The sequence below is a fragment of the Physella acuta genome, unplaced genomic scaffold (genome assembly GCF_028476545.2).
Source record: "Physella acuta isolate Inbredline_101_S28 unplaced genomic scaffold, ASM2847654v3 ptg000199l, whole genome shotgun sequence".
Taxonomy (NCBI): Eukaryota; Metazoa; Mollusca; class Gastropoda; family Physidae; genus Physella; species Physella acuta.
In genome coordinates, this window is record NW_026731718.1 from 580,053 (window position 1) to 594,786 (window position 14,734).

General features: G+C 33.4%; 1 protein-coding gene and 1 long non-coding RNA gene across 3 annotated transcripts; one reads left to right on the top strand and one right to left on the bottom strand.

The window, feature by feature from the left end:
- Positions 1–1,510: 1,510 nt before the first annotated feature.
- Positions 1,511–7,774, bottom strand: LOC131937060 (protein RD3). 2 transcript variants are annotated; one of them, XM_059294246.1, is made up of 3 exons: positions 7,719–7,774; positions 5,112–5,305; positions 1,511–2,837 (listed from the first exon to the last, which is right to left on the bottom strand). In XM_059294246.1, exons 2-3 carry the CDS (start codon positions 5,290–5,292, stop codon positions 2,398–2,400), a joined length of 621 nt encoding a protein of 206 aa, XP_059150229.1. In that variant the 5' UTR covers positions 5,293–5,305; positions 7,719–7,774; the 3' UTR covers positions 1,511–2,397. The 2 variants fall into 2 exon arrangements, with proteins under 2 accessions (XP_059150229.1, XP_059150228.1); XM_059294245.1 differs by having other exon boundaries at positions 7,529–7,774.
- A 136-nt stretch (positions 7,775–7,910) lies between these two features.
- Positions 7,911–13,777, top strand: LOC131937061 (uncharacterized). Its single transcript, XR_009386159.1, has 3 exons — positions 7,911–8,023; positions 10,836–10,976; positions 12,535–13,777. It is a non-coding gene; the product is annotated as an uncharacterized LOC131937061 (long non-coding RNA).
- Positions 13,778–14,734: the final 957 nt, after the last annotated feature.

A 14,734-nucleotide genomic window follows, 5' to 3' on the forward strand; every position in this document is an offset into this window, starting at 1 on the left:
TATTACGTCAAACGAACAGGAGTGTTTACTATTTTTATCTACCAATCGTTTCTTTCGAAAAAAAAATCAATGGAACACTCCCAGTGCGCAATAATTTATATATGATCACATCCAAGTTAAATTAGATTGGAGGAAAACCCGTTTACAGAACACTACATCTTGAGATATTGTTGTCCTTATTTTTAAATATAGGCATACGTAGAACGCATTTCTGTAATCTCTACACCCATATTTCATTGAGTGTTCACAAGAGATATATAGACTTAGTCTAGTTTTTTAAACCGAGCTGTGCTGGTAGGCTTGCAAATAAAATCTATCGGTGGATTATATAATTAAGAGACCTGAGTTTAGAACTGGCAAAATATAATTTAAAAAGATAGGTCCTACTTGTTAATTGACTTAAAATTGTGTTCGATGAGATGAATGTACAGGGTTTAGAGTATAATTCTACAATTTATTTAAAATTAAATACTGGTTTCGTTAAAGGTTTAAAATGGACAATAAAAGAGTTTTGTCCCTTGAGTTTATGTGGCCAGTTTTACGTACTCGTGCAAGATCATCCTCATGTTAATATTTCTCACATGATTGGTGTACAGAAGTCGAGACATCTGAATGTTCATGGGTATCCTTGTGGTCTGTGACACTATCCCTTCACATGCTGAGGTCACAGAAACATGTCAACTCTACTTCACCTGCCTGTGGGCCGTCAGGTTCGAAACGGAATATTATACTACTCTGATTACCTACCATCACAGAAACTACATAGGAGAGGTAAATAGTCGTGCACTTTGTTTAGTAAATTGAAATTTGTTTTATTTTATATGGTGTGTCATAACAATTCAAGTTTAATACACTTACTTCAGTGAATCTTGCTGGATACATATCAGAATATCTACCCATAAAAATACTCTTTAGTTTTTCCTGAATGTTTTTTATATTTTGTTTATAACACTATGGGGCAGTGTGGCCTAGTCGATAGACTTTCTTCGGGGGGGGGGGGGGGGCGGACACTGTTAAAGGATATATTTCCTATATAAATTATATAAATTTCACTTCGTTCGGGGGAAGCGGTAAATTTTTTTTTGGGGGGGGGGGGGGGGGCAGAGCCCGCCGAGGTCACAGAAACAAGTGAACTCTATCTCACTTGCCCCATAGACCCTGAGGTTTGGAAGGGAAATTTTACTTCTAAAAAAATTAAGTACAAGTAGGCCTATATATTTTTCTATTTAGAACTAGGGTAATCCAACTGTTGGCTTACAAACTTGAGTCAACATCCATAAATTATGATAGTCATTTGTGCAATGATTCTGACATCTTGAATAATAGTTTATAACAAGATGTTTAAGTTATATTTCTAAATAGATAAACACTATTATAAAAAGTAATACATTGGCAATGAGGTCATGAAGTTCTGTTAAAACAATACTAGAATGAAGGTGATAAATATAAATATTTTGTAGTTCCACAGTTTGGTCAACATTAAACTTAAAGAGATGTACAGAGAAGAAGATTGATTATAAAATGTTTATTGTAATTATCACAGTAAAAAATAAAATTTACTGTAAGAACAGAAAATCTGTAAAAATTAAAACAATGTGTAAATATTATTTTAAAATAAATGCAGTTTTGCTAAGTGTGAAGTAAAATTACAGTACAAAATTTAAAACAATTTTAATTGAAGATCTAACTAAATAAATTACAATAATACATTAATTAGGCTAATGCAAGATTATTAAATGAATAATGATATTTTATGGTTATTTGAACACATAATGGTTTAATTTTCCTCAAACATTACATTTTATATACCTTAAGCAAACAAAACATTCTCTACAACTTAAAATTGTAAAGAACATTTTCCATGTTCTATATTTATTAGCCATACATAAAAGTTACATCTCTGTATTTAACTATAAAAACAAAATTGTATGATGAATTATGCAGATTTTGGAATGCAGGAAATATGATATTATGAAAAAGTAACAAGAAAAAAATAAAAATTGTATGAAAATTATATCACTCTAAGGGCAAGTCACATTATGTCCAGATGAAAATCTTTTATTAAATGCATAAATATTCCATTGGCAGTGAATGCACATTGAGCTAAACAACAAGATTAATATATAGAATAAATATTTGAAAAAAGTAAAACAAAATAAGCATACAGGTTCAATAAATTTAAATAATCTATCAATACTGCAATAACTTAAAAAAATCTTTTGAAAATTAGTACATTACACAAACACCCATTTTGAAAATTTAATATAAAATACCTGCAGTTTGTATAAGTAAATAAACAAATTTGGCAGCTTTTTCACAAGATTTAGCAAACACTATATAGACTCTGCGTTAGTAAACATTTTCTTTCATGTCGAAAATTAAAGAAAACATTTGTTTTCAAACAGAGAAAGGTTCATTGTCTTTACTGATAGAAAAGCTTGGCATACTCATGGCTCTAGTTTTTCTCTCCTGCATTTCATTATTCTGCATCTCAATGTCCTCAACCTCAATAGAAGGCACCACTTTACCAGAGGGCTTTAGCCTGAGCCCAGAGAAAGCAGAGAAGCTTGCAATGCTCTGGGTGCGCCTCGTGACCCACTCAGTCAATGTTTCATGGGTTGGTCTCTCGTCCAGAACTTTCCTTACGCAGGACCTCAGTATGTACGCCAGGTCTTCCACCCGGGGGTCGTGGGAGACAGCGTCCCTGAAGAGGGTGATGATCTGCGTGCACTCTGGTCCGTTGACTTTGTAGCAGAGTTCCTCCAGTTCCAGCCTCTCCATCTGAGGGATCTCATACAGCCGAGGGTGGGACTCCATCAACCAGCTGTAATCAACACCTACGTCAACAAAGAGTTAAAAAAATTTGAAAAGCAATACTAAAATTGTATTTCAAAGAGTAAACAAATTTAAAAAGCAATACTAAAATTGTATTTCAAAGAGTAAACAAATTTGAAAAGAAATACTAAAAATGTATTTTAAACATTCATTCACTATTTAAAACCAAAGTGTTTGAATTGTAATTTAATGTTTAGCCACAACGAAGATATTCCAAGAATTTATTGAATCAGAATTTATTGTGTAGTATATTGTTTCAGTAGAATATAGTAATTTTCCCTACATTTACAGGTATATAATAAAGACTAAAGTTCTGGAAAGTAATGGCATATAACTAACCGTGACAACACACACAATCCTTTAATGTGCTGAGATCAAGGAAACAGGTAACAGGGTTCGTACTACTTTTTCAAAATGAAATTCCAGACTTTTTCCAGACATTTTCCAGACTTTTTGGAAAAATTCCAGACTTTATACAGATAATGTGTTCGCGAAAAATTTATAAAATGATGCACCATTTGTACTCTCATAATTACTTGTACTAAATTGACATTTATTTTAGGCAGTTGAGATATATTTATATTGAACTTTCTTTAGCCAAATTGACAGAAAATCACTTTTCTAAGTTTGCCTACTCAACTCCACCTAAAGTTTTAACAATTAAAATAATTGATTAAAATGCTGCAGCTATTTTGTTTTAAACATTAGACTTATGTAATCTGTTCATGATCAAATTGCTTATGTTTTCAATTAAACTATCATTAAAATGGTATTGCATAATAGTGAGAGTTAATTACTTTAAAGAATACTAACGTAATGTATTAATTTAGGCCTGCTCTTGTTAAGTAGCCTAATATAGGCTACTTGTAAAGAAAAAAATTGGAGCAAAAAAAAAAAAAACATTCTGCAGGTTGTAACCACATCACTCACTGTTTATGCTTATACTTATGTACGTATACTACTTATAGCTGAGGAACGGGTCTGACTGCAATAAAAAAAAAATGCCGGTATCCTCCTCCCCCTCCCCCCCCCCCCCACACAACCACAAGACACGGTGAAGGGGTCATTGTGAGGTCATAGTAGTCTAGGCTTCAGTATGCCTGTTTAATACGTCATACCATGAACTGAGATGTGACTTATACCCCCCACCCAGCAGTACCAACAACAAACTTGGGGTCATGGTGAGTTCACACAAGTGACCGTAGTTACAAGAAGGGGCGGGGTAGTCTAGCTTTAATCGTCAGCATTGAAATCTAAGCTTGTGTTTTAAAAACCATCCCAGCGTGTAAAGAAAACACGGTATTTATATCTACCCTAACATTATTGCAAGAGCGTGTCGTCAAACTTTCTGAAACCCTCCTTCCGACTTTTCCGAGTGTGACGTCATTTATGGACGACTGAAGCAAACAGAAATACAGGTATGAACCCAAGGAGGCCTCGCGACTTATTAATCTTATAAATGTTAATATTAACCCAAAGTAAGTGAACGCGTGTGGAAGGGGGAGGGGGGGGTAAAATCCGAAATTTCTTTGGATGTCATAAACGGATGACCCTCAGAGACAAATAAATTATATCTAAACTACCATTCATACACCTCCCACATAATTTTTTTGTTATGACTGTCTGCGTGCAAACTTAAACAATGAAAAATAGCGGGTAAAATCGAGAGCCTAACAATTCTGAAGGCGATCATTCTTTCATTAAATTTAAATGACAATTTTAAATACTTGTAACACATTCACACGGTCAGTCGCAACACAAAATATCTCTTCCCTCCCTTCCCCTCCTCTTCCAATGACGTAGTATCTGAGCATCCGTTTTTTTCTGCGAACCAGCAAAAAAAGTCACAGCAGTGTAAACCAGCGCGGGGAAAAAATTGGAGTAATTTCACCTAAAAATAGCAATTTTTTAACTTGGAAAATATGGACTTCGGAGTTTTGTTTCTAAAACTGGATTCCAGACTTTTTCCAGACTTTTAAAAAATCCAGCCCAAAAACTAGCGATTTTCCAGACTTTTTTAAGTCTTAAATTCACTTTTCTAAATTCAAGACTTTTTCCAGACTTTCCAGACTGCGTACGAACCCTGAGGTAAGATCTATATTTAACAAATACTGAATATGTTTAACCGGGAATAAATATTTTTACCTTAGCCCTAACCCAAACTACAATGCTACCTCACCCTAGAAACAAAGCTGGCAAAAAAAAAAAAAAAAAAAGAAAAAAAAAATACTCTGTATTTGCACAACCAGTATTCATGCAAGTACACTAACACCAACCTGTTTTCAGTCTGCGTTCCTCCTGTTCCTGATCATGACGAAATCTATCCAGTTCTTTAATATGGAAGTCTAACTCAGACATAAGGGTGTCACATGCCACCATATGCTCGTCCTTCTCTGGTGGTCTGTACACCTCACCGGAGCCCATGCTCCTGCGCCATAGATTCTTTAAGGACATCATTGCTGTAGCATGACTGAAAAGACAACCTCGTCAGTAATCTCAAGTTATCAAATTAACCCTGCTTCAGTCTCGCTGTGAACGACACCTCTCTTCTATTTTATGTCCATAGTTTAACAGGACAGTACATATTTTTAAAAAAACAATTCTGGGGTTGGTTTTGTATATGTAATTTGTGGTCAAATCTTGCAACCCAATTTTAACCCATTTCCGACAATTCAAACTTTCAATTTAATCACAGGTACCCAAACGTTTTTGAGTTGCGTTTCCTTTTAATAAAAGGACCCCCAAACAATTAAAATGAATATTTTTGTTAGTTTTAGTCTACAAGTTGGCAAACCCCAGAAAATACTTCAGGGGCTGTTAACAATAGATTGAAAACTCAATAGTTAAATCCATGTCCTTGACAGTGCAAGAACATCTAATTTTTAATCGGGTATGTGTTACTGATGTCTGATAATGACACGACAATGGGACCTTCTTAAAAAAGGTGTTAAGTTACTGGTAGTTAACTATAACATACAGCTTGCTAATGTCAATGCTTACCCTATCCCTAACCCTAGTCCTACCACAACCTTAATGATATTAGTAGTTCTGACTCCAGTAGTAGTTAGGTACACTACCTCATTACCACTACTAACCACCTATTTTCAAATGAGTTTATTTATTGAAAACTGTAGCCCATATGCTAATCATACTAAAATTAAATGAATATTATTACCCCTAACTAACATATAGGCCAATATTTGTTTTAATTATCATCTATTCTTCTTTTACACTATGCAGTCACTGAACCAGTCACTTACTGGTGTCACTCCATGTGAAGTGAAGTGTAAATAAAATGAATGGGCTACATAGCTTTATTCATTAGTCAGTCGTGGATTGACTCGCTAGATATTAAAGTAGATCTAGAATCTAGAAAAATTGTTATAATTCTAATCTACACTAAGTGTACTGTACACATAGTCTGTATGTGGACGATGTGTAGTGTACACAGTTGAGTAAAGTCATTAGTTAGTTACTTTACCAACTTTATAAACTTTATTACAACTAGTAGCAGTAGTAGAGACTACTTTATCAAGATCTAGCATGATTAATCAAGAAGTTTAAAACTAGTCGTCCAGGTTTTTTTTTTACAAAAGTACTCAACTAGACTACTGTCTAGATCAGTGGTTCTTAAACTTTTTAGTGGTCCACCTGCTTCATAATTGCATTCACAGAAACTTTCTTAAAAAGAAATTTTTTTTTTCAAATTCAAAACAGTTATATATTTTATTGGTTTGGACTACAAGATAATGTTTTACATGTGATTAAATATTAAGAAAGAAATCATGCAATGTAGTGTACCAGCACGACAGTCACAAGTCGAATAATAAGCCACAATATAGAAATAAAAAGTAGGCTAATTTTTACAGAGCGTAAATACGCGGTCAACGAGCGCCTGTATATGTGGTATTGACAGGTTTCTTGATGTTATTGTGTCGTGACTTCAAGGGTTCCACAATATAGAAATCTTACAATACAGAATATCAGATGTGTTATCTTGCTCTGGCACACTTTATTACTAAGTCTGATGTCATGTTGCTGTGTCTTCCTATTTGAACTGTCACAGGCCGCTGCCACTAGTTCTAATGTCTGCACTGACAAAATCCTATTACAGATCGTACAAGTTGGGTGTGTGTAGTCTGGTGTGTGTCTGAAGTGTCTTGACTTCAGCTGAACCCATGAGTGCTGCATGAGAATGACTCACCAAACCCCTGGGGTTTGACTGACTCCAGGTTAAGAACCACTGGTCTAGATCTAGACTACCAACTATCTATCTATAGTCTATAGACTATAGTAGTCAGTAATTAAAATAACCACCTACCAAATTGTAAATTAATGCAGTTACACACCCTCCCCCTACGAATGTGACGTCATTTCGTCTTATGGCCAACCCCTTAGTTAGTAGTTTCTACTAGTTTGGCTTACTACTACTGAGTACCACTACTACAAGATTCTAGTACTAAGTACTAAGAAGCTGTTACTGTTAACTTGTTATTTGTTAAGAAGTTACTACTACTACTACTACTACTACTAGATCTAGTCACTAACTAGCTCTAGATACTAGATCATTTAGTAGTAATTGAAGATATAACTTATATTAAAAGTCATTTGTGAAATAAAAGTCAAAGCAAGCCAAACTCTAAGTCAGTCTGAGTGAATGGCTGAATGTCGCACTGAATGGTGAGAAACTCACCTCACACCTGTCTGTTATGATTGATTTTTAAAATAGTATTTTTAATTTTTGCCGTTCCATATTTGAAAACTTTATTATCAAAAATGTTGGTCTAATCACTGTTGGACCTAGATCTAGATCTAGCAACTTAGACTATTAGATATCTAATAGTCAACTACATTATTATGAAAATTACAAATTGATACAATACAGTTTGACGAGGAAGTAACACAAATAAAATTCTATTAAATCTCAGTAGAAAAAAAAGATTCTGACCCGGAAGTACTTTTAAATAACCTTTACCTTGTTCGATAAAGTCACGTAACTCTAGTAAAATAATCAGCTTGTTATTGTATAACACTTTATTGACTGGGTTGGTCCAAGCGCTAAGAGTAAACCCTACTAAGACTCTAAGCTAAGATTGTCATCTTGTTACAATAACTCCACCTATTTTGATTGCTCAAGTTCGTTAGGCTCATTCAATAATAATAATAATGGTCTGATTGATAATAAATGGTAAGCTACAAATGCTAAAATTAATTAAATAGTAATAATTTAGTAATAAATAATAAATTAGTTTAGTAGCCATACACTACACTCCTACACACTTCTACTACTAGAATCTACTGTCGGTAATCTATCGTTTTAGGTACGTAAAATCGCCCACGGCTAGTAATGTACGAAAAAGTTACCTCATTTTCAAGGCTTTAATAGAAGTATATTGTGATATATTTGTGTCAAATATTATAGATAAATGAATAATAAACCTAAATCAATGGCTAAATAGTAAATATATATCAATATATATATATATACTATATAGGCAAGAAATTAACTTTAAACAGCAGTGTTTGCGAGCAGGATTTGCTATATAAAAAGCGGCCATCTGTAAGTTAGAGTGGCTTCCCCTGAATCTTGCGCTATAAGTTTACATTAAAAGAAAAATAAACAAGATGGCTAGTCTAAATTTATTACTGAAAAGTTTTAATTCAATTGTTTGAAAATAGGTACATAAATAAAACAAGGAAACATTTTTGTATTTTTCAAAACATAAATCCTCCTCAAAATGTGAAATAATTATTAAAATTTAAGGACTCACCTGTTTTTCACATTACTAGTCGCGGGCGATTTTACGTACCTAAAACGATAGATTACCCTGTCTACTACTAGCTTACACTTTCACTTACACTACACTACACTTACTACTACTACACTAGTGACTAACTACACTTCAGAAGTAAGTACTAAGTACAGTTCACTACAATCAGTTACACTACAGTAGAATTCTAGTTCTAGTGTGTAGTCACTGTGTGACAGTAGATCTAGTGTAGATCTAGTCACTACATCCCAATACAGTTAACTCCAACTCATCAACTCTAACCACTATATTTGTGACTATATAGCCTATATATTATATATATATACTAAACTTATATACTAATATTAGTACTAATAATAGTATTACTATTATATAGTAAAAAAATATATAGGCCTATAGATTAGAATAGGCCTATATCATCTATATTAAACTACGTAAAATCTATCGTTTTAGTTAGGTACGTAAAATCAGCAGAGACTAGCTAACTAGTACTGGTAGTGTGAAAAAAAAGTGAATCATTTGGCTTAAATTTTAGTAATTCTCTCACCATTTTAGGTGGAATTATGTTTTAAAAGTTTTAAAAAAATGTTTCATGGCCTACCTTTTATTAACCCTTTATTTACGGAATTAGGTTCTGAATGAAATTTTTAATTAAACAATGTGTTATCATATTGCTTTTGGCACACTTAAAGCAAATTTTGTTTCATACATTTTTAATGGCCCAAACATATATTGGTACTTATAAGTACCGTCAGTAATGTAGTCAATTTTTTCCAAAAACTTTTTTCCGACATGTCATGCTCCCTCATTCTTATCTGTGGTCTTTCTGGTGACAACTACTAGTAATACTAGTATAATTGTAGCTTAGTAGAATGTTATGACAAGTCTACACTAGTGTAAAGTTCATCAATAGAAGTGAGCTCAATGTGTTAAGGATAGACTTAAAGGCCTACTGTTTTCTGTTTACTGATTAAAATTTACCATGTAGTATGGACTATTACTAGTCTACAGGTATACATTACCTAAATGCTAGCTATTGTAGGCAAGACAGTTTATTGCAGCAAATATAACTAACAAAATAAATCTTACTACTAGAACTAGACTAGACAAATTAAGTATAATAAACTTAGTAAAAGAGCCTGCAACTGCTACCTCTATTCTTGTTATTCTTTTACTACTTGAAATCAACATGTAATTACAATATTTCTTAGGTAAACCATATGCTAACCTTCTTATATATGTGTACATATCATTTTTTGAGTACGTTTCGATAATTAATTATCAAAATAACATTTATGTCACTCCACATAAAAAATCTGCCGTTTCCTAGAAATCCTAAAAAAAATGACAGTGTGCCCTGACGGTACTTATAAGTCCACTAATACAAAGACAATTTAATTAAAATTGTATAACTAGAAGTTAAATGCATTTGTCTGACTATTGAAGGTGCCATTAAAAAATATTTGGGGTTGAAAACTTGAAAAAATAAGGATAAAACAAAGGGAAATCAGGAACTTGTGTGAGAACTGTACAGAACAATTGTGAACTACCGATACAGCATGACAGTGAAAAAGGCGCCACACCATAAATTTTCAAAAAACATCGATCCCTCCAACTACCGGCGACTCAGGGGAGATAATACTATTAATTACATCAATAATTTTAAAAATTCGCATTAAATTAAAAATAATACAGGCACTTAATTAAAGTGGTACTCATAAGTACCGTCAGTAGATAGAGGGTTAAAAAATTTTGCCTACTACTACTACTAGAGGTTCAGATGAATCTATTCTAATTTACAGATGACCACTTTTTAAATAGCAAATTTTGCTCTCAAGCACAGCTGTTTGAAGTTTATTTCTGGCCTATATTGATACTAGCCATGGTTACCCGTTTCATGTGATTTATAGGCCTATATATTTTTATTGTTATACTTATTTAGAAAAAATAATTTATATAAATTATAAAATAGTTAATGGTTAAAACGTGATAAAGCAAAAAAATAACTAAATAGCTAAAAATTTGACACATTTAAAGTAGCATAAGCTACAAATACCTATTAGAAAATTTAAAACCAATTTATATACATTATTAGTCAACACAACACCATATTAATAAATGCACACACTGATTAAGAGACTTAAATGATTCAGTTAAAAACCTGTCTGTTCAATGGTCATTATGAATATATGCCTTTGGGGGATAAACAGTTTTTTTTTTAATTACCAGCGTGCAGCTATGTGGCCGAACGGATCCAGCGATGGTGTTCTGGAAAGAAAGCAGAGCAGGAACCAGTGAGGCCTATTAGTGAGCGCACCTGTGCCATGAGAGGAGGAGGGGGTCAGCGGCAGCAACGCTGCCACACTGAAAGTGAGTTTTTCAATAGTTCCATGTCTGAATTATTGGACAGCGTGATTGCTAAATTACAAAGGTTTGAGTTTAGTTTCCATCTCAGTTCCCTAGGACAGGTGTAGGCAACCTTTTGAGACAGAAGAGCCAAAAGTTACAATTTTCAAAATTTCCCAGCTTTTAAAGAGCCACTAACATTTTTTAAAAATTTCAATATTTTATTTTTTGATTAGGATTAGGTAAGTTAATTTGATTTATTATTTAAAATAAATAGCTTTATGTATGAAATAATATTTATTCATATAAAAAGGTAAACCTATTTCGCCAGAATAATGAAATTTGTAATAAAAAAATAAAAATATAGGATTGTCCCAATCAACTTTAGAAGCTGTTAACTTTTGTCCCTTCTTTACGGACATCACGGGCTCAGTAGGTGTCTCCCATTAGCCAGGCAGGCCTCAACACGGAATACTCCAACCAACTGACTTAGGTATTGCTTTATCGTGTACCAGGCGCTTCTATCCTTTGGTTCTCACATGCCTTATCTCCCACCCCACTGAAGGCAGGGTAAACTCGTACCCTGCCGTCCAGCACCAGGCTCAACTGTAGGAAGCTAATAACTGAAAAACTACGTCACTCATGTAAAATTAATGATTATTGACGGATAAGGAAATGCATTTAAAATGAAATAACATCATCATTTAAGTCACCATTTGCGCAGTGGCAAGCATAGAAAGGTCGCCACGGGGCTGGCCGTACACTTTCTACTGTACCTATTCTCTATGTTCTCTGATGAGTTTTTTTTTCTTCTGTTTAAAATTTTGTTTCTTTACAGTATAAATTTTGTTATGAGTTTTGAAAATAAAATAATATAACTATTAATATTTGAGCAAGGAGCTAGAGAGCCGCATCTTGACATCAAAAGAGCCGCATGCGGCTCGCGAGCCGCACGTTGCCAACCCCTGCCCTAGGACATATATATGATATCTGCATGTGATTGGTACTTTGTCTGCCCCTTGGATTGATAATGATAGTTCTTGAAACTAACTAATATCTAGATTATTAGTCTCCAGTAGCAAATCCATAAAGAAAAGCAGGCTGAAATCAGATTCATTGGCCTCAATGGCGCATAACCAGTTGACACGTAATCCTCAATTGTGAGGGAAGCATGGTGGAGTCGGCAAAAGCTCATGGTTGATAAATTCGAAAAAAGTCTCGAGCTCAAACTCTCTGGCATAAGGCTCGATCCCCCCCAACACTAAAAATTAAGAACGAAGAAGAAGAAGAGTTTCCAGTATTTTCCCTGATTACTTTCTGATTGTTGAAGGAATTGGTAGATTTCATAATAAATTACATGAGATTCACTTGATTTTATTAGACAATGCAGAAGTATGGTGTACATAGAAATATTTAGGCACATATAAATGTGTTCCAAGGGCTGTAATTAGGGTGAGAGAGGGAAGGGGGGGGGGGCTCATACAAAACTAGATGTTTGTAAGCAGTACATTTAAATCTAATTAAAAAGTTCAGGGTTTATATTTATAAACCTGAATTTAAATTTTTGAATTGTTTTCCTCAGCTAAACAACCATCACCTTACCATGATGTCAACAATGGACATGTAACATGTGATGATGATTTAGACAAGAAAAACTGATAATATCTTCTCTTGGAGATTTGGAAAATTATCTTCAAGAGATTAAATTTCTTATTTTGTTCTATTTATTAATTTATCCCAAAAAATTTTTTTGACAACTAAACGATTAAAATAAACTTAAGTAAATTTGTAATGAGACAAAAGTGCAAACTAAGACACATTTACATGAACTTTAAAGTAGGGAAATTATTTTATTAACTTTCAAATTTAGAAAATTGTTCTTTTAACTTTTAAACTAAGAAAATGTGTACATGAACTTCTTTTAAAGTGTTTAGTGAGGTGAAGAAGAGATACTTCAGATAATTCTCAACAGTTTTAAACTGTATGAAGACCAAGCCTTAAATGTTGTCACTTGAGAACTTTGGCTTGGACTGACAGCTTTTGGCTAGTTTTACCTTGAGAATTATGTGATTTTTAACTTCTAAAAATAAAATAAAATATAGGTATAAAGCAGGTAAAGTAACATTTGTTGTTAGATATAGTTGTGTCAAATATTTCAGTGTTAAATGTACTTGCACAGATAATTTTTTAGTAGGACAACAATCGTTTTGTCTCTGAAAAAATTGCTAATGCATTTTTAAAATTCTGTGATCTTTCCCATTGCTAAGCAATTCCATATTTGTTGAAGCTTTTTCTAAGCTAAGCTTTTAAATATTGCTAAAATTGTTATGTGCTACTATATAAATAATTTTTTGACATATTGCTTTTTTTAAAATAATGAATAGTGACTTCTCCTTTACTGAAATTTTGTTGATAGAGATATTTGTATTTATTTTTTAAATATATAATTAGACTTACATTACTGCAATAGACAGTTGTTATCTACATGCAGCACTGTGTTGTTATTTTTTTGTAAGACTGAAGATATTAAACTATTTTTACATATACTGGAATTTCATTAAAAAAATTAAAAAATAGGAAAACGACCTACATAGTAAATACAATAATTTTAGTCACACCATCCCAAAGGAAATACAACGATTAAAATGTGTCAATGTACTATATTATTTAGTGATAAGCTTTTATTTTACGGCAATATTTAATTTTACTAAACCATCAAAATAATATTTAAAATACATACGTGGCGAAACTTGTATTTATTTTGCTTATCAACTTGTAATTGTAATTATTACCAAACAATAAATAGTTGTTTTTTTCTACTTTTGAAGTTCAGTTTTATGTTTGCTACTATTACAATGAATTATTTTTTACCCTGTTTATCATATTTCCGTTTTTTGTAAAATAAAATGTCCTACCCCTATTCTTGGTGTGATTTAGATGAATTCAAGAACGGTTTCACTGGTCTTAAGGTGGTCTTACAGTAGTGGTACAAGCTGACCAAGCTGACCATAGCAAACAATAACATAAATCAGTGTGAACTATATCATATGATGCATGTTCCTGTATTAAATAAATAACAAACAAAACCCAAACAATACAATCCTACATTCATGTGTTTTCAAAAAGTTAAAATGTGCAAAATGTGGGACTACGCAAAGTTTTTCAATTGTATTCTAGATCTAGTCAAATACATAGATAAGGCTGCTAACAGAAAATTTGCCCAAATAAAAGGGCTCGTATAGCAGTGTCGTAGCGAGGTCGGGTGTCACCCGGTGCGGCACTTAACGGTGTCACCCCCCAGAGGCGTAGCGACCCTACCCGGGGACCCCCCTCAAGTTTGTGATTTGCACCCCCCCCCCCTCAAGTTTTTCTCTATATATTTTGCTATTTTTTGCCTTGGTGTCACCCCCCTAAATGGTGTCACTCGGTGCGGTCCGCACCCCCCCCCCCACCTCGCTGCGCCCCTGCCTTTTGTGTCTATATTTCTTTGAGAGTATAGATTTTCGACACTCTTCTCCAATCGAAAACAAAACAAATAAATAAATTATATGTTGAGAATGACATGAGGTTGGTGTTAACAAAAACTCAAACGTGAATGCTGAGACTAGTTAATAACATGCAATTTTATCATCGTATTAAAACAGTGATCAAGAATAATTTATATTGAAAGTCTACTAGAAAATCTTATTTTGGTGCTTATTAATGTCCTTACTAATTTCGACTTTTTAATTCAATGGGGGTCGCGGGTCATTTACTTTTTATAAAAGGGGGTCGCCACTCGA